This window comes from Fulvia fulva, chromosome 1 (genome assembly GCF_020509005.1).
Source record: "Fulvia fulva chromosome 1, complete sequence".
NCBI lineage: Eukaryota > Fungi > Ascomycota > Dothideomycetes > Mycosphaerellales > Mycosphaerellaceae > Fulvia > Fulvia fulva.
Genome location: NC_063012.1, coordinates 4,964,651 through 4,981,916, shown reverse-complemented (window position 1 = coordinate 4,981,916; position 17,266 = coordinate 4,964,651). Strand labels below are relative to the sequence as shown.

At 55.5% G+C, this 17,266-nt stretch overlaps 6 protein-coding genes across 6 annotated transcripts; all 6 read right to left on the bottom strand.

Moving 5' to 3' along the window:
- Positions 1–221: 221 nt before the first annotated feature.
- CLAFUR5_00960 (HBS1-like protein) lies at positions 222–2,764 on the bottom strand (the record flags this gene model as incomplete). The annotated part of the gene is made up of 4 exons (XM_047900108.1): positions 222–1,371; positions 1,423–1,684; positions 1,828–2,277; positions 2,419–2,764. 4 exons carry the CDS (start codon positions 2,762–2,764, stop codon positions 222–224), a joined length of 2,208 nt encoding a protein of 735 aa, XP_047757258.1.
- A 675-nt stretch (positions 2,765–3,439) lies between these two features.
- On the bottom strand, positions 3,440–3,826 carry CLAFUR5_00959 (uncharacterized protein; the record flags this gene model as incomplete). Its single annotated transcript, XM_047900107.1, has 1 exon — positions 3,440–3,826. One exon carries the CDS (start codon positions 3,824–3,826, stop codon positions 3,440–3,442), a length of 387 nt encoding a protein of 128 aa, XP_047756193.1.
- Positions 3,827–5,822: 1,996 nt separating this feature from the next.
- On the bottom strand, positions 5,823–8,126 carry CLAFUR5_00958 (uncharacterized protein; the record flags this gene model as incomplete). The annotated part of the gene is made up of 1 exon (XM_047900106.1): positions 5,823–8,126. The coding sequence occupies one exon, from the start codon at positions 8,124–8,126 to the stop codon at positions 5,823–5,825; it is 2,304 nt and encodes a 767-aa protein (XP_047756192.1).
- Positions 8,127–8,575: 449 nt separating this feature from the next.
- Positions 8,576–13,291, bottom strand: CLAFUR5_00957 (BTB/POZ domain-containing protein 1; the record flags this gene model as incomplete). The annotated part of the gene is made up of 1 exon (XM_047900105.1): positions 8,576–13,291. The coding sequence occupies one exon, from the start codon at positions 13,289–13,291 to the stop codon at positions 8,576–8,578; it is 4,716 nt and encodes a 1,571-aa protein (XP_047756203.1).
- A 351-nt stretch (positions 13,292–13,642) lies between these two features.
- Positions 13,643–15,273, bottom strand: CLAFUR5_00956 (uncharacterized protein; the record flags this gene model as incomplete). The annotated part of the gene is made up of 3 exons (XM_047900104.1): positions 13,643–13,702; positions 14,195–14,647; positions 14,683–15,273. 3 exons carry the CDS (start codon positions 15,271–15,273, stop codon positions 13,643–13,645), a joined length of 1,104 nt encoding a protein of 367 aa, XP_047756202.1.
- A 393-nt stretch (positions 15,274–15,666) lies between these two features.
- CLAFUR5_00955 (uncharacterized protein) lies at positions 15,667–17,125 on the bottom strand (the record flags this gene model as incomplete). The annotated part of the gene is made up of 2 exons (XM_047900103.1): positions 15,667–16,862; positions 16,984–17,125. The coding sequence occupies 2 exons, from the start codon at positions 17,123–17,125 to the stop codon at positions 15,667–15,669; spliced, it is 1,338 nt and encodes a 445-aa protein (XP_047756383.1).
- Between the last annotated feature and the right edge of the window lie 141 nt (positions 17,126–17,266).

The following is a 17,266-nucleotide window of genomic DNA, read 5'->3' as shown; positions in this document are numbered from 1 at the left end:
AACATATTCTCAGGCCACAGTATGATTGGAGCACAATGTATTACTCGAGTGCCGGGACATGCATCAAGTAGGATAGCGTCGTATGTGTGACTCGGACAGGTGTCGACTGCAGAGCTGAGTTTGTTGGCAAACCGAGCACAGCTCCCGCGAGACAAACATCGTGCACTTTCCTCGATTGAAAGCCTCATGCTCTCTGCATAGACGTTCCAGACGTCTTGCAATCAGATGCTGATGGTGTCAATCACTCCTGCTGCAATTGTACTTCCCTCCGCTCTGAGCACGACACGGTCGCCCGTCTCCAATGGAGCGCCATCGTCGAGTACTAGCTTGATTATAGCTCTTTGCCCTGCTTTCACTATACGTGGCTTCTTCTTCATAGTTTCACCCTTCGCATCTTCGGTTGCGACCAGATGGCTGATGGCACCCGGCACATGCAGCCGACCGATGTGTACGTTGACCTGCTGCGGCAACAGACTGTCTAGGGCCTGCACCTTTACCGTGAGGTTCTTGATGACACGTATTGGCTTCTGAGGGCTGCACGCTACATCGCCGCTTCTTAGATGCTGCGGCTCGATGTCGATAAGGTGTAGTGTTGGGATGTCATCTGCGACCGCCCAGTCCCTGCCTTCGCCGTTGACCTCTATGCCCTTGACTACGGCACTCTCTCCGCTAGGCTGAACGAGGATGACATCGCCGACCTGAACATGGCCGGAGCATATGCGTCCAGCAATGGAGAGTGGATTTGTGATGCCACCTCTGAAAACGTCCGCAATCTGCATTCGCAGAGGCTTCTGCACTAGATCAGGCTCTACGGTATGCGTCGCCAACTTCTCCAACTGCTGCAGTAGCGTCGTATGCTTCGATATCCATTGCGCGAATGTATTTCCAGTGAGTGCCTTGGCCACGTTGTCGCCATTCAGTCCACTACAAGGCACGATGTTGATGTCTGCTTCCTTGAAGCCAGTCTCCCTCAGAAGCTTAAGCACTTGCGCGCTCACATTCTCAAAGATGCTTTGGTCCCACTTGGGTGTAGTCGAATCCAGCTTGTTGACAGCTACTACCATTTTTCGTAGTCCAACGGCGGAGGCAAGTAAGATGTGCTCACGTGTCTGACCTTTCATGCCCGACTCCAGCTGATTGGCGTCGACCACGAGCACGCCTAGATCGGCCATTGATGCACCCCCAATCATGTTGGGCACAAAGTCGCGATGTCCCGGCGCATCCAGGATGGTGAAATCTGCCACATCTGTGCTGAAGTGGTGCTGCGCGATATCGACAGTGACTCCACGCTCACGCTCCTCGGAGCCTGTGTCCATCACCCAAGCTAGTGCAAAGGACGACTTGCCAATGTCAGTCGCTTGTTTCTTGTACCTGTCGATGTCAATTATATGAGATCATGCAAGTGGCAATAGTCAAACCCACCTATCGATGTCTCGTTGTGATACAGCGCCAGTGTCGAGTAGCAGTCGCCCCATCAGTGTGCTCTTGCCGTGATCTACATGGCCAATCACCACAAAAGAAGCAGATGCTTTCTGTTTGGACATCTCCTCGACCCACAGCTTGGGCACATCAAGGCCTTTGCTCTTCACCTTTGGAGCAGGAGGTGTTGCTGCACCTGCATCAAGCTTGAGTGCTTCTGTCTTCTTCGCCAGACCATTCGCTGGCTGAGTTGCTTTTATTTTGCCTGAAAGGACTGTCAGCCACATCACTTGTTCAAGCCTTTGCTGCCCTGTTGTCTTTGAATGACGGTGTCGTCCGGCGACGGCCCGTCGAAAACTTTGAAGTTGGACGTATTGGGGCCAAAGAGGTCCCGGAGATCCATCTTACTCCGGCCGTTCACACTTCCAGTGCCGGTGGAAAGCGCCTGGGCGAATGCAGTAGGAGACGAGCGGAGGTTTGGTACGTCCTCCTCTGGCTCCAGCGGTGGGGGAGCCGGGTCTCTAGGCGGTGGCGTTGGTGATCGTTTTCGCCGCATAGGGTACTTCTTTGGTTCTGGCGGTTGCGCTGGGGACTCATTCTCCTTCGCGTCCCTCGATACGCTCAGGCGCTCGAGCGAGCTGAGAGAATCTGCGGGTGCGCTTGGTGCTTGTGCATTCCGGGCTGCGGCTGCCTTCTTTCGACGTTCCGCGGCGAGTTTGGCCAACTTCGACGAGCCTCCCAGTAGCTTGACTTGCGGCAGTCTTTGGACCGGGGTGAAGGTGCTCAGCATCGACGCAGGCACACCAGTCCAAGGTGTGCCACGGAACCAGTCTGCAGCAGACGTGCTCGGTTTACGCTCTGCCGTGACCTTCATCAGCTCGAGTCTCAAGCTTGGATGGTGTCGTGCACACGCACCTGTGCCCCGTATGTCCTCTGCTGTTGTTTCAAGCCCCAAATGCTCCATTGTGGCAGAAAAGGAGGAGAGATCGCTCGACTCACCTGCAAGCTGTGCGCTTTTCTGCGCCGCCTCATCGAACTTGCTCTTTGGCTTATCCTTGTCCTTTTCCTCATCTTTCTTCGTGTCTCTTGGCGTCCTTGCGTTCATGAGATATGCTACACTCTTGCCAACGTCCCAGAAGTAGTGCCACAGCGCCTCTTCGATTTGCTGTGTAGTGGCCGGCACTCCTGCTTCATCGAGTTCCGCGCGGACGACAGGAGTCAACGTCGTGAAGTTGTCCTTGTCCTCTTGCGAGTACCCTGCGTCAGCCTCTTCCGCGTACGTGTGCTCTTCTTCGTCGGAGTATACATCGTCCTCGTCATAGTCGATGTTCTTGACGCGCTGCATGTTCGCAGGTAGAGGTGGAAGCGATGCGCTCTCGAACGTCAACCAGAGGCTGGTGCTGCTGCTCTACCAGAGTGTGACGCGGTGTCCACGTACATGCACATGCAGGAACAGTGAACATGAATGTGAGCGGGTGCTGTCGAGACATGAGATCATCGCTTTGCACGCACGACCAGGACAGCTCCAAGCCGATCTCCCGACGCACACACCAGAAAGAGCACACGACAACATAAGACCCACTTCTTCTTCAAGGAGCCGTTCGCCATCATCCGACCTCCGACCTCACTTCATGTATGTAACATGCTTACGGGAACGAGTGACAGGGACGATAGCCCAGAAAGACGTGATCGGGGGCAGCCAGGTAAGATATCTTCATCTTCTCCAAAATCATATCTGCACCAAGAAGAGCTACACACAAAGAATCGAAACCACTCCCTGTCTCATCTCGTTTCCTCCTCTCCAATTGGGGTATAAACTTTGTTGTTGCCATTGACCAACAATTCTCAAGACTGGAGGCTCAAGCGTAAGGCAGGCATCGTGCAAGTAACAGCAATAAGCAGCGCGGCCGGTACTCGTAATCTCGTTAAACACCGTCAAGAAACGCAGCAGCACTCGGCCACTGTCTGAAAGGAGATGCAATCGCATGTGCGACGCGTCAAAGAAGAAGAAGAATTGCCTCTAAAGGGCGAGCATGCCAATGATGCCGATGGCAACGGCGATACCAGCTGCCTCAGCCTTGCCGGCACCACCTTGCGATGGTGGTGGTGGGTAAAATGTTGCTGATGCTGTCGCTGCGGTACCTGGAAGAGTCGCGTTGCCATAGCCAGTTGGGGCAGCGGAGACCAAAGTCGTTGCTGGGACAGTTGACGTGCTCTCGTAGGTGGCGGTGGTGCCGTTTCTGGTTGCGGTGACGGTCTCAACGACGCGCGACAGTGTCCTAGTGATGGTGTAGGTCGTCGTTGCCGATGTCATGGACTGCTGGTTGTATGCCGGGGGTGCTGGTGCTTCAGCAGCATTGACTGCGACGATGGCAACGAGCGCCGCGATGGTGGTTGAGAATCGCATCGTGACCTTGGGGGTGACGTACGAACCAGGCGATCGGTATGAGTGGAGGTCTGGATCTGAGCTTGATGCGATATGACGCCGATTGGAATGCGTCTGATGCGGCGTTTGTTGATGTGAGTTGAGAAGGATTGTCGCAGAGGCTGTTTGTCGCTGATGTCGCGTCCAGGTGCGGTGATGCGTGGGTCCTTTACTTCTGCTACGTCTCCACCGACGAGGTAGACGCGAAGGCAGTGGAAGATGTTTCGCTTGACGCTGTGTCGTCTAAATTGCGGCGCGTCAGAGAGTCGGCAAGTGGCGTTCGAAGAGTGGCTGTCGAAGCTGGATGAAGGAGTGTCGGTCAATTGGTTGCGAGGAGGCAATTGAATGAAGCGATTGTGGTGTCGTAGAGACGGTGGTGCCGGTCCAGCGTTCGAAGCAAGTGAGTGAGTGTGTGGGCGTGGTTGTGCGTGCTGAAGGAGCCAGAGAGCGTCGCGACCAGGGCGCAGAGAGTGTATTATGGGAACGCCAGATTCATACCACACAGACCCAACGATGTGCTACAGTATGTTACCCGTGCACTGGCACCGGGATATCCTTGAGTTCTTGACGTATCACGGTGTCACACCAGCGCAATTTCCGCCATGGCGTTAAACAGGAACAAAAGCTAAGGCGCTAAATGGCACACTATGCCGCTTTGATGCGTTTGCGCCGGGTAACAAGTGAATTCACGTTGGACTTGACATCCCCATGCCCAGCGCCATTCCGCATGGCCGTCTGCGACTTTTGGTGCACGTTGGATCGCATCGGCGGTATGTGCTCACTGCTGACCGACCGTGTTCGCCACGTTCGAGACACAAACACAAACAAGCCCGGCGACAATCTATCCCCGGCTGAGGGAACGGTCCGCGCGCTTCTGCGGATCGACTTCGCCACGGTTCCTGCCTTAGCGTGGGAGCACAAATTTCTTCGCGGACCACTGCAGGCACCGATTCGCTGCCAACCAGCAACACTTCTGTGCTTCTGCGGAGAAGAGGTCGCGTGCGAGAGCCGGCCAACGTCAAGTCAGTCGATCTATCGGCAGCCGTTCGACGTCGATCGCAAGGTGGCAGCAAAATTACATACGACTCAGCACTCACTCGCCAACGTGAGGACCTCGGCCACGCTTCATGTCAGGTACATCGTCACTGCCCATGTCTCGACCCTGCCTTCCCCAGCACACTGCAGTCTGCAGCCATGTGCTTTGCACGAGGGTAGCACAACATACATGTCCCGTGCCATTGTGTCGCAGGCGCCTATCTCATACACACCGCTAGCGCATGGGCTCATCTCGCAACGTGGTGTTCGCGCGAGAAGGATAGCGCTGTGATGGCAAAGATCGAGGGGCCTGCGAGCCGTGAGCAGTAGTGGACACATCATTTCCGCTCGCGACATCGACATCACTTCCAGACCACGACAGACTGCTGCAGCATCCTGTGCCTCTGCGAAACATTACAACAAATGCCGCAAATCGCCCAACTCCACTCCGTACCAAAGCCCTCGCGATGGCTTCTCGCCCAGAAGTATTGCCCAGAAGTGCTGGCTCCACAGTAGTTACACTCACCCGCAGCACGTTGCACTCAACATGGAACCAAGATTACTTCGACAGAAGTGGCAGCTGATGCATGTACTCTGTTTGTAGTTTGACGGCTCACGAGGAATCAATGCGATTTCGCCAAGTACAATGCATCTCGCGCACCCAAACATGCCTCACTACCTACAGTAGAACCCAGCGCCGATAGCACGCAGCGCAGCGGCCGTCGTGAAAACAAAACACAAACGTCAAGACCGCTCCATGCCTGTAATTGCTGCACAGTCGGCGAAAGATGTATCCACAACCACGCGCCAGAACTCCTCGCTAGAGGCAAACAACCTGCCGACAAGAATACAGTAACCTGATGGTCACAGCCGACAGACATGCGCACATATCAAGTGACAATCTCGCCCATGTCGAAAGCAGTGGGGTGATCGTGCTGTTTAATCAGCTCTCCCACAGCTGCCTCGCAATCTCACTCGGGTCCATCTCTTCTGGTAGAGGCTCAAACTCCCTCGTCTGGGGCTTACCAGCAAAGCTGACCTCCCTCTTGCCTTGAGCTTTTTGCCTTTCAGAACCGCCTGAGCTTTGCAAGCGGACTTCGCTCTGTGCGCCGGCAATACCGCGCTTCAGCATAGCGTTGCTGTCAACCTGAGGTGGTGATGCACTTTTTGAAAGATCGCCTGCTTGTCGAGCTCGTTGTGCAGGCAGCGAGACTGCACTTTTGCTGCTGCTCAGCCCCGCCGAACCAGAGACTTTCTGCTGGGCTGCCTGTTTCGAAGCGTGTTGATTAAGCTTGCTGCCTTTGCAGCTTCTCAGCCTTGCAATGGCTTCACCAAGGGGATCGCGGAACTTCTGCACCACTCTCAACTCGGTGTTCAGAGCTCTGAAGCGGCCTTGGAAGACGTCTGGGCCCATGCTGAGTCCAGTGCTTTGACCGCGGCCCTCACCTGCAATGTTATTGAGGTAAGATTTGAGAGACTCGTTACGTCTGTCGTAGATGTGTGCCGGAAGGTGCGGTTTGTGATCACCTTGGGCCTCGATCTCTGCGAGTGCTTTATCCTGCAGCATGCGCAGTTCGGTGCGTGATCGGCCTATTGCAGGAGTGTTCGCGCCAGAAGAACCGGCTGACACTGTAGAGCCAGGACTGACTGGACCTATCTGGAAGCCTGAGATGTTCTTCTCTCGTCTCTGCGCAGCCAGTGTACTGTCTTCCTCCGGGGTATGGAAGCCACTTTGTTTGGGCGTGTTCGTTGCGGTATTGGCGCCACTGCCAAATGAGGGGTGAGATGTGCTGGGTACAAATCGCGAGACAAGCTCATCTTCCTGCTGATCGTTTGCGGCATCAAGGGTCGACTTGGACGACCTCATGGACGCCGCTGGGGACCCTCTATTGCTGTGCACATCATCCAAGGCACTGACATTACTTACGACAGCTGGTGCGGCCGAATGGTACTGCTGACTCCTGTCGAGTAATCTCCTTGTGCTCGGATGAGCATCTTTGGTGACATGTAGTGGACTCGATACTGACTTGGGAGGCGAGCCCCGGGGTGACGGCAGCTGTTGCACATTCTCCTCTAAAATCTCTTCTGTAGGCTTCGGTGATGATGGCTGCGCTGGCTGTGCAGCTTTAGGAGCCTCCGCTTGCTCAGGCTTTGGCCGCAGCTGCAAGGTCTGTGGCGCAGGAGGTTGTCTGACCTCCTGCTGTCGAGACTCTGCATTCTGCTTGGCGTGACCAGTAGATCGCGGACTGGGCGGATCACTCTCGTCACTCTCGTCGCTTTCACTGGGAACTGGCTGCTCCTGCTCCTGCCTGTTCTGCCACTCGCGCTCCATCTTCAGCGTATCTTGCTTTTCAGCTGATTTCCCGAGTTGGAACCTCTCGGGTACAGCAATCTTCTCGAATGGCAATCTCTCAGCAGACCGATCTAGTATAACGCTTGACCTTCGGGAGTTGTTGGCGGTGTTCTGCCTGGTGCTATACGGACTCGCACTCGCGCTCTCTTCAGTCCACTCGTCTTCCTGACCCTCGAGCTGTACCTGCTCGTCCTCATCGCTCGCGTCGCCGGCGCTACCGACCGCAAACCCAGCCTTCTTATTCTTCTGACCTGACAACTTGCGCTGTTGCTGCTGCTGAGACGACTCTAGCTCACGGCCTTTCTCCTCGCCCGCCATCTCGGCCGACCTGGGCCTCTTGCTCTTGCCCTTCAAGCCAGGCGACGGTGGAGCGCGTTGTCGCGCTTCGCCCATAGCGACCAGGTTGCGCCCCGAGCCGAGTCGCGTGAGCTGGCCGTGCGAGAGATTCTTCTTTAGCTTCACGTGCGATGTGTTCCGCGGCAGTTGGTATGAGGTCAGGTTGCGGCGCATCTGGGGCTTCTGCTGCGCGCTCTCGTCCAGACTGCCGGGCAGTCGGATCTCGGTGTCGCCCTCATGCGAGCGCTGGCGTGAGTGCTTGCGGCCGTCATCGACGGCGTGCTGTGCCTGTTGCGCTTGGCGATTGAGTTTCGCGAGGTTGCGGCCACTGCTGTGATTGCGCGGCAGGACAATCTTTGCGTGTCGCGCCTTGACGGGGTGGCGGAGTGGCTGGCCATGCGCTTCGACGCTGCCGCCGGGACTCGCGATGCCGTGTCGCGAGAGGGACTGATTCGAGGATTGGGAACTCTGACGCTTCATCAACGCCGGTCGTTGTGCAGGCGCAGGACTGGTGGCGCCTGAGGCCGGAGCGTGTGGCGACAGGCTTGCAGAGGGCATTGTGTGTATGGCTATGTCTGTCAGTAGGCGGCGGCGGCCGTGGTAAGGTAAGGTAAGCTGCACGAGCAGATGCGGAGTGGAGACGATCGTGTGCTCGCCCTCGTGGCTATCGCATGCGTCTTCGACAGTCGTGAGATGGGTGCGCTCCTCGTGGCAAAGGCAAGGCTGCTGCTGTCAGCATTGTTCAGTCACAGGGGAGTCTTCTCCTTGCACCGTCTAGCTGGACATGGAAGCAGATTGAGAGGCGATAGCAGTAGTTCTAGTTCTACGTGGGGTAGCCGATCCCCGGATCTTCGGGTCGCCTACAGTAGAGACGGTCACATGCGCAACGCATTGTCTCGGCAGATTGCAATGGACGTCTCTAGTATTCTGAATGTCTAATACCGCAACACATATACAAGAAGCGCGTCTTGAGACGCTCAAGCTCTATAGCGACCGATCGTCTACTCTCACCGTGTTGGCTTTGTGGCGCTTGATGTTGCAGTGCTGATCTCACCACCGTTGGCGGCATGCTCGCGTCCCTTGCCGCCAGTACCCTTACCGCCTCTTCCAGCGTGACCCCTTCGTCCCCTATTTCGTTTCGGCGCCTTGGTCGCAGCAGCCGTCGCTTGCTGTTCCGCTTCTTGCACCCTTGCGCTCTCCTTCTCCCACCATTCCTGGAATTCCTGCTCTGCCTGTATCTCCTGCAGGTCTCGCTTTGCAGCAGCCTCCTTGATTGCGTTCTTCTCCAGCTCTTGTTGCGCCACGATCTCAGACATACTGAGACCCCATGCGGGATCTACGACCGGCTGGTGGCGAACGGATTGTGGGATAGGCTTGCTATTGCTGACGTGTGAGACACTGTTCGCCTGACCCTTGCCCTCCGCTCCATTGGTCGCCATTGTCTTGTGTTCCGTGACACTGAGCTGTCGCAGAGATGGGCTAGCGGGACCAATTGCTGGCTTCGATGATGACGAAGCCTTTGGATTGGCAACAGTCTGCCTTGTCGTGAGCGTGGGAGTGCTGGGCGACCGTGAAGGAGAGCCTTTTGAAGTCGACTCGCACTCGATCACATCCTTCAGGCCCGGCCGCTTCTGGTTGGAAACAGCTTGCCACGAGAAGGATTTGACTTCCGCCTCTTCTGGTGCAGGCGAAGCACGTAGGCTCGCTTGGTGGACTTGTTGCATTCGCTTACGGTCCTTTTGCGACATCTTCGGTCCAGGAAGACGAAAGGGAGCAGGTACGTCCATTGGGTCTTCTGATCCCTTTGCAGCAGCTAGGCCTTGTGTGATCGAAGACTTTCGACCAGAGATCGTTTGCGCCATGATATCCTTCATCTCCATCTTCTGTCCCGGAAGCGGCGTCAACGTCCATGGTCGACCAGCGTTTGGCGGCGTCTTGCCAGCCATGAGTGGCGATATTGGAGTCCTTGGGGTGATGAAGCCATCTTGCACAGATTGGGCCGCGAGCTTAGGCGATGGCAACGCCTTGCCCCTGGAGTTGAACCAGACATCATCTGGGGGTGTGCTCTGCGGATCAAGCCCACGAGGGCTGGGCATTGGCCTGATAGACGGAGATGCTTGAGGTGAAGCGATGCCAGAGTCCACCTCCTCGTCCATGGCAAACATCATATCTTTCGTGGATGCCTTGGCTCTCAGCGAAGGGTGATCAGTCGAGGTCCTGACTGTATTCGAGGAGCGCCGGCGAGTTTTGAGTTGCATTGGCGAAGCCGCATTATCCTCGTCCAAAGATCCTGGTGCAAACGAGACAAATCTATCGTACTTGGCCTTGAGCGCGATGTTGTCAACCTTCGCCCGCTTGTTCCGATCCATGGTAGCGGCCAGCTCAGGATGTTGGTCCAAAAGCTCTCTTGCCGCGCGACCACTTTTCGCGAATGGCATGTACGCCAGTTGGTTCCCACGCACAACTTTGTCAAGTTCGAGAAGAAGATCTTCGTCTAGACTACCAAGGTACTGCCCCTGTAACATGGCCTCGAGATTGAGACAAAGATACTCCAGTCCAGCGTCCTTGAACTCTCGTACCGAGCTGGGTGCGATGGCGTTGAGCAAATCGCAGACATTACGGACATTGACGAATCTTCCAATGACTGCTTGCGCAATCTGCTGTAGCCGATCTAGCATGAGTTCATTTGCCGCGGACAGAACGTCAAGGACACTGTCCAGAAAGTCATCGATGTCAACGCTGACAATTTCATCGAACAGTTCCTCGCCGGAATCGCAGTAGATGTGGCGCAAGACCAGGCTGAAGGTCTTCGAGTTAATGTGCTTAAGATCGACGTTGACCTCGGCATGATCATCGCGGCCAGCGAGCCATCCACCTCGAGAACGTCCCATGAACATTCCTTCGAAGAATGGACAACGGGTTCGCATTAAAGTGCTATGCACTTTGACTTCGTCGTCTTCCAGCTCGATAACAACGTCACCATCGTAGAAGTATGCCGGATCGCCGTGCGCAATCTCCATGTCCATGTCAAGACAAGGTCGAGGTTCAACCATTTGACGGACGGCGGGCTCGAGCTTGGCGAGCTCTAGTCTCGTCGCAACCTTCATCAGCTCAGTGCGTACCTGGCGATAGCTATATGCCATCTTCGGCGCGCTCTTTACGAAGTGCCAGAAGTCCACGACTGTATCGGTGTATATGTACAGTGCGAGGTCGAGTATCGTGAGCAAGTCCAGCCCTTGGAAAGTGATCACGACTCTTCCTTCATCATCAAGCTCCGATCTGGCAAAATCTGGAATGGTAAAGGTGCTCATCTCGCAGAGATTGCTGAAACCTCTACGGAGGACTCGGCTGCGGGCAGTCAGCAGCCACCGGTGGACCGGGATCCTGACTTCGGAAGACGTTGTCGCCAACAGCGCATCGTATTTTGTGGCCGGTCTGTTCCAACCGTTCTCAAACAGCGTCTTCAAGTCTGCACCGATGTCCGCGCACCGAAGAACAGCCTTTCTGAGCAGCAGAACTTCGCTTGGCCGCTTTGTGCCTTGCCAGAACCGATGTCGCGATGTATCGTCTTCGCTCTCGATATTGTGGTCGATAAGTTGACTCAGCGAGAGCAGTGGGAATAGATCTTTCCACAGAGTCGGGTCTTCGACCACGACCTGGGTCTGCAGCACATCGCAGTCGCGACGGATGGCAGCATAGGCACCATGGCCAGATGATCGCACAGCCATTACACGTGTCAAGCCAGGAACCCGCGAGAATTTGTAATCCTTGGGCTTATACTCTGAGGTGGCGACATTCGATGCATCCTTCATGGTGGCGCGCTTAGTACGGTTCCACACACTGCCCTCTTCCGTAGACAGAATGATACTGCCATCAGTGTCAAGGCCGACGTCTCTGGCCGCCATGCTACTTTTCTTAGGCGACCAAATGCGCTGCGGTGTTGAGATCGCGCCACGTATCTTGGTTGGATTGGTGGTGGAGACGCTAGCCTTGGTGTCTTGTCGCTGACTGATGGAGACGGTGTAGACCTCGCCGCGGGTGGAGAGAGCGCAGATGGTGTCGCCTTCAGCAGTGACTTTGCTAATTTGATTGGGCGCAGAGTCATACGTGGTCACCAAGAAGCTCTGTCGGAGGAAGTAATTGGTGAAGCCATCAAGCGGAAACGGCACCTTGGCATACCCAAAGTTAGCAAAGACCCAGACATCATGATTGTCCAGCAAGCAGACAGTAGCACTGTCGATGGCCGCCACGGATGCTATGGCTGATGTGAATAAGGCTGCGGCGACCCTTCGAGGAGCAACCTGCATGTCCAGAGAGCGAGCATCCGAGTCGACAATTCCGAGCTGTCCATCGTTCTTACCCATCACGTACAATGAGGTCGCTGTATGGGCCACTGAGTGGACGCGAGACGCGGCCACGCCAATGACCGTCTCCCGCTTCAAAGGTCCAAAGATCTGTTGTGGAATCGTAGTAATGGGCTCCTCATCGTTTGGCGCCTTTGGCAGATTGTAGCCCAACTGCCCGTATGCATTGTTGCCCCATGAAAATATCTCGCCGTCGTCAGAGAGAGCTAGTGTGTGGTTCTGGCCAAGGGCTACAGTAGCGACCCGTTTGCCAGCGAGCGCACCACCTTCGATGCATACAAAGTGGAAGCGCGTGCGCTCATCTCCAGTTCCTAGGCGGCCTCCTTGTCCATGGCCACACATGTATAAGTTGGCTTCGGGGTCTGTCGTGAGCACGGCAGTGTGCAGCTTGGACATATGCACATCCTGGATCTCAAGTGGCCGAGACTTTGGCATCCAAGGGATATCCTCTACCCACATGTTCGACACTGAGTCTGCTTTGCTTTGGTACGCTGGGTCGTGACCAGACCACCTACTTTCATGATGATCCAGGTACTCTTCGTAGAACCGTCGTACGAGGTGCTCAGGGCGTCGTAGATTGATGCGTTCTGGGAACTGTCGATCATCTTGATCGCCGAAACCCAGTGAGACGTTTCGGTTGCTGCCAAAATGGAAGAGTTGATCGCCATGGACATCAATGAAAGGAATTTTGACTGGAGATGGACCATGACCGTCGCTGGGATCCAGTATCGGACGTTCATCATCACTGCCGTTGGAGCCTGATCGCTGGCGCGTAGAGAGCGCCGGGCGAAGAGTCCTATCCTTGATCGTAGCTGCGTACAAGTCTAGTGGGCCGAGCCCTTCCTTGTCCTTCACTTTGACAAGCGAGAGGGTCGGCCGGGAGTTCCCTCTCAACTTGCTAAGCGCCACACCTGCATCACGTTCCAATATGAAGCGCGCAATCGTGATGTTGCCGAAGTAAAAGGCACGATGCAGGGCTGTCCAGCCGTTCTCTTCATCCTGCGCATACAGGTCGATGATAGGGTGCTCAAGGAGTGCTGTCGCAAAGTCGATGGCAGTCTCCTTGACAGACGACACTGCGTAATGCAACAGTGTCATACCCGCCCCATCAAGCATGTTGAGATTCTCTTTGGTCAAGGCAGACCCGGCATTGACAGCTGTTTTTGGCGTAGCAGTCCGACGGCTTCTTGTGTTCATTGGCGAAGTGCCCGGCTGTACGGGACTCGCTATCGCAGCGGAACGGTGCGATGATGCTCCTCTTGCTCCATACGGTCGCGCATTGTAGGCCGCGGTCTCCAACAGCTGCCGAAAGGTATCGACATGGTCATCATAGAAGGCTTTCCAGAGCAGACTGATCATGGGCTGGGAGAGAGACGCGGTGGAGATGGTCCGACGACTCCGACTGTCGCACCTCGCTGTGACCACACTGGATCACGGCGTGTTTAAAGGTGCGGTTGGCGAAGCCTGGAACAGTCTCCAGGAAGCAAAGGAAAGGGATCGACTGCGGAGTCCTTGCAGCGCAGCCAGACGATTTCTGTGATGTCGATGGGCGCGCGTATGAGATGCGTGTTCGCTCGTGCGGGTGGTGGTCGAGGGGCGACGGTATGGCTGCGATGTGGCGAGGCGGACGAACTGTGCGAATGCGATGCAAGAGTCAGGATGAGTGGTGGCCCACTTCCTTGCTACAAGTATGTATTCGTCAATTGGAAGTCATCGTCGTCCGCCGAAGTGGATTGGCAGCCGAGAAGCCCCGCAACACGCACGACACGACTTGACGGCTTCCTCTCGCTGCCAGTCACAGCATGCACGCGTCTGCTTCACCCGCCGACAGTATTCAACGCCTTGGTTCTTCCTAGCCAATACCTCGACACCACCCTCCTCACCACGTTTCGCTTTACCTCGAGCGCGTTGCAACATCTCCCGGTGCACCTCCTTCGCCAAGTCCATGGCGTTTGGTCGATTCCTCCAGTCTGGCTGCATGCAGCAAGCGACCAGGTTGTTCAGGGCGAACGAGAAGTCCCTGCCACAGACATCTGGATCTCCATTCATGCTTCGCGGCTCTTGAGATAAACGGCACAGAATTTGAGTGACAGCGCCCATCTGCCAGACGTCCGTTGCACTTCCAAATGTAAGCGATTGTGTCGATCGACCAAAGTCATCTCGTTGGTATCGACCAAAGTCATCTCGTTGGTATCGACCAAAGTCATCTCGTTGGTATCGACCTTCGGGTGCCATCCATTGCTGGTCTCCGTACCGCGCGACCAACTCGTGAGCCCTTCTGCTTGTGATATCTTCCTTGGTCGAGACAAGATCAAATCCACAAAGCACAATTCGAGGGTAGGGCCCAACCTTTTCTTGCGACGTGAGCCAGATGTTGGACGGCTTGATGTTGACCTGACACAGCATTTTCCAATCTCGAGAAGCAGTGCCTGTAGCACCAGCATGGCCGCCTCCGTAGTGGCATGTGCAGAGTGCAGACGCCCGGCTTGCCAGCACATGCCCAGCAAAGTCTTCGGGAGTTCTCCTGTCTTCTCGCTGGTAGCGACAGATGAAGTCCTCGAGGGTGCCACTGTCGCAGTGTTCGAGGATGAGATGGCTGTATGCGCTTCGGCCGTCGTAGAAGGCCTCGATGATTTGGACGACATGCGCAGAGGCACCTTCTTGTGTCATGATCTGCAATAGTGCGTTGCGCTCGGCTGTCGCGCGCGCTCTCTGCTCGACGTCGTTGTCATCCTCAGCCTCTTCTGCACGAACAGCTCTTTGGTGTTGCAGTCTTCGATCAAGTACAGCTCTTCGTGGCTTAAACTGCCGGTCGTCGATCGGAGTGGCTTGATAATCTCGTAGTCGGCTTGGTCAGTCACCAGCCTCCGCCGTTGCGGATCGGCATATGATGATGCACTGGTTGGCGGCGCATACTGTTGATCCCGCATGACCGTGGCTGCTGCCCTGTAGCTGTCATAATCCTCGCTTGATTCTCTGTTCCGCCTCTCTGGCGGCTTCGGGAATGTGTGCTGAGCGGACCACGCTTCGGTCCTCGAGTCGCGCCGACCATCATCACTTCTTTCTCCCTCCCAGTATCTTCTGCCCGGTGGCTCTTCAAAACGACGCCTAGTCTCCGCGCTTTCAAATCTTGCTACTGACATTGGAGGCGTGGCCCAAGCTGCGCGATTTGAAGGCGTGTACAGCTGACGACACTCCTGTCCTCTTGTGCTGCTTTCGACACCCAGAACTCTTGGAGTGAGGTGTTGGTCTTCAGTGGCCAATCTGCTTTGAAGTGGCAGTAGTCTGACGTTGACTTCCGCAGGAATGGTGAAGCCATTTGGGCCAAGAAGCCCGTCCATCTTTGTAGCGAGTGTTTGTTGTAGACGGGCTGGTTCGTTGAGGAATAAAATCTGAACTGTGTTGCAGCAACGTCGCACTTTTCAAAGCAAGCTACACAATAGCCAGCGAGCGTCACAATAGGACGCATGTGAATGCCTTGGCACATGCAACGGTTTAGCTTTGATCCCTCAAAGCTTCAAATGGCCAAGAGGCCCTTGAGTAATAAATTTGGGTCGCAGGAAGTGCTATGCTGCCACGATACTCCGTAAGAGACATGTAATCCTAACTGTTTCCCCGCCATCTACTCCACCGCCTTGGGATATCTCGCATGAATGTCATGCTTCGTTGCCATCGTGCTCCACTCCACTCCACGCCATCATAACGCCATCGCAATGCATGCTGCTCAATGATCCCTATGCCTGAATCGCACTCCGTGCCAATGAACGCTTCAAGCCGAGACTCGACCTTCCTGCTTCTCGAGCACAAGTTCGGAGCTGTTCATCTGCCATGAGCTCGGTGGCCTCTAGCCTACCGGCTTCTTTGCCGACGGTGTAGCCAGCAGTAAAGCTTAGGGCGCTCAAACACACTACGATACCGGCGGACACTACCCAAGTTAGGAGAGTTGGGGTAACGTGCAAGTCCTCGGTCGATGCAGACCTTCGAGCCTTCTTAAGTGCTCGGCGTTCTCGACTGGCGCTCCGTGTCGGTACTGCGACTGCTTTCCGTTTATGGTCCTTTGTCCGATCTGATGTCGATGTCGAGTTGGTAGAGGTTCTTCTGATGGTAGGCTTGAAGGTAGGTTCCTGGAATTGTGTTGGAGAGTTCACGGGCAGCGCGGATTCTGGCACCATCCTGAACGTCGACGGGTCGACCCTGTTGCTGCGCGGCGGAAGCGCCGTCTCAGCGGCTTGAGGCCGTACCTTTGGCAAGCCTCGCGCGGCAGCCGCAACGGAAAGCAGGCTCGTTAGACTGGCCCGTAGTGCTTCGTCATGTTCTGCAGCTGCGTTGAACGATGGTGACAACACATTGTGTGGTAGATGGCTGTGACGTCGTTCCATATTCGCAGGAAGAGACTGACGAGTCGATGATCGTGTTGCAGGTATCGACCTCGTTGCAGGAAAGTATGAGTCAGGAACCGGCTGACTCGCATGCCGTGCCTGACCAGCACTTGGTGGATGTGAAAAAGCATTGGGTAGAGGCGTAAAGCAGGTGTCGTTGTTAATAGGATAGTTGATCGCGGTCCTGTTCTCGTCATCATCGTCCGAGTCTTGAACAGTAGCAGAGACTTGTGCCGAAGGCTGCTGGGCTCGTTGTACGAAGGGCATGCTAGGTCGAGATAGAGGTGCTGCCAACATGGGTCCCTCTCCAGAAGATGTCATAATCCTGTCCGATTCGCTCTCGCTCTCTTCGTATTCCTCCTGACTGCTAGTGCCGCCCGCAGACTGTGTTCTTGTGATGTGGAGATGTGTCGGCAGGTCGGATCGCTGTGTTCGTCGCCGCCTCGTTCGAGGGTCGTCTTGCACTCGCAGTCCAGTGGTTACAATCTCTTCGCCAGCCGATGACAGAGACGACGACGACGGCTGCGAAGAAACGTCGATCCATGAATCGACTAGGTTGTAGAAGTCAGCCCAGTCGCTATAAGACTGACAACACCAAGCCATGCTGTGTGAACGTGTGCGACGCAGGGCAAGAAGGTACGCTGGCGATACAAGCATGGCTCTGCAACATACCTCTTGACATGACGCCGTGCAAAGACTCGGTGTCGGGATGCATGCGCCTGCTAGACTCAGCCGAACGTGATGGCATGGCTGACGTGTGACCTGGTCGTCGGATCTGGTCGCTCGAATGCGCCGGTTGTTGTCGTTCGTCCATGCTACACTCTGTCTCTTCGTTCTGGGGCTCGCTCGATGGCCAAACGTGCCGCTACTTGCATGTGGTCGAGCTTCGCCGCCCGAAACGTGCTCAATCGTGCCTATCCTCGACCATGTGCCACTAGACACTCTGTCCGAAGTC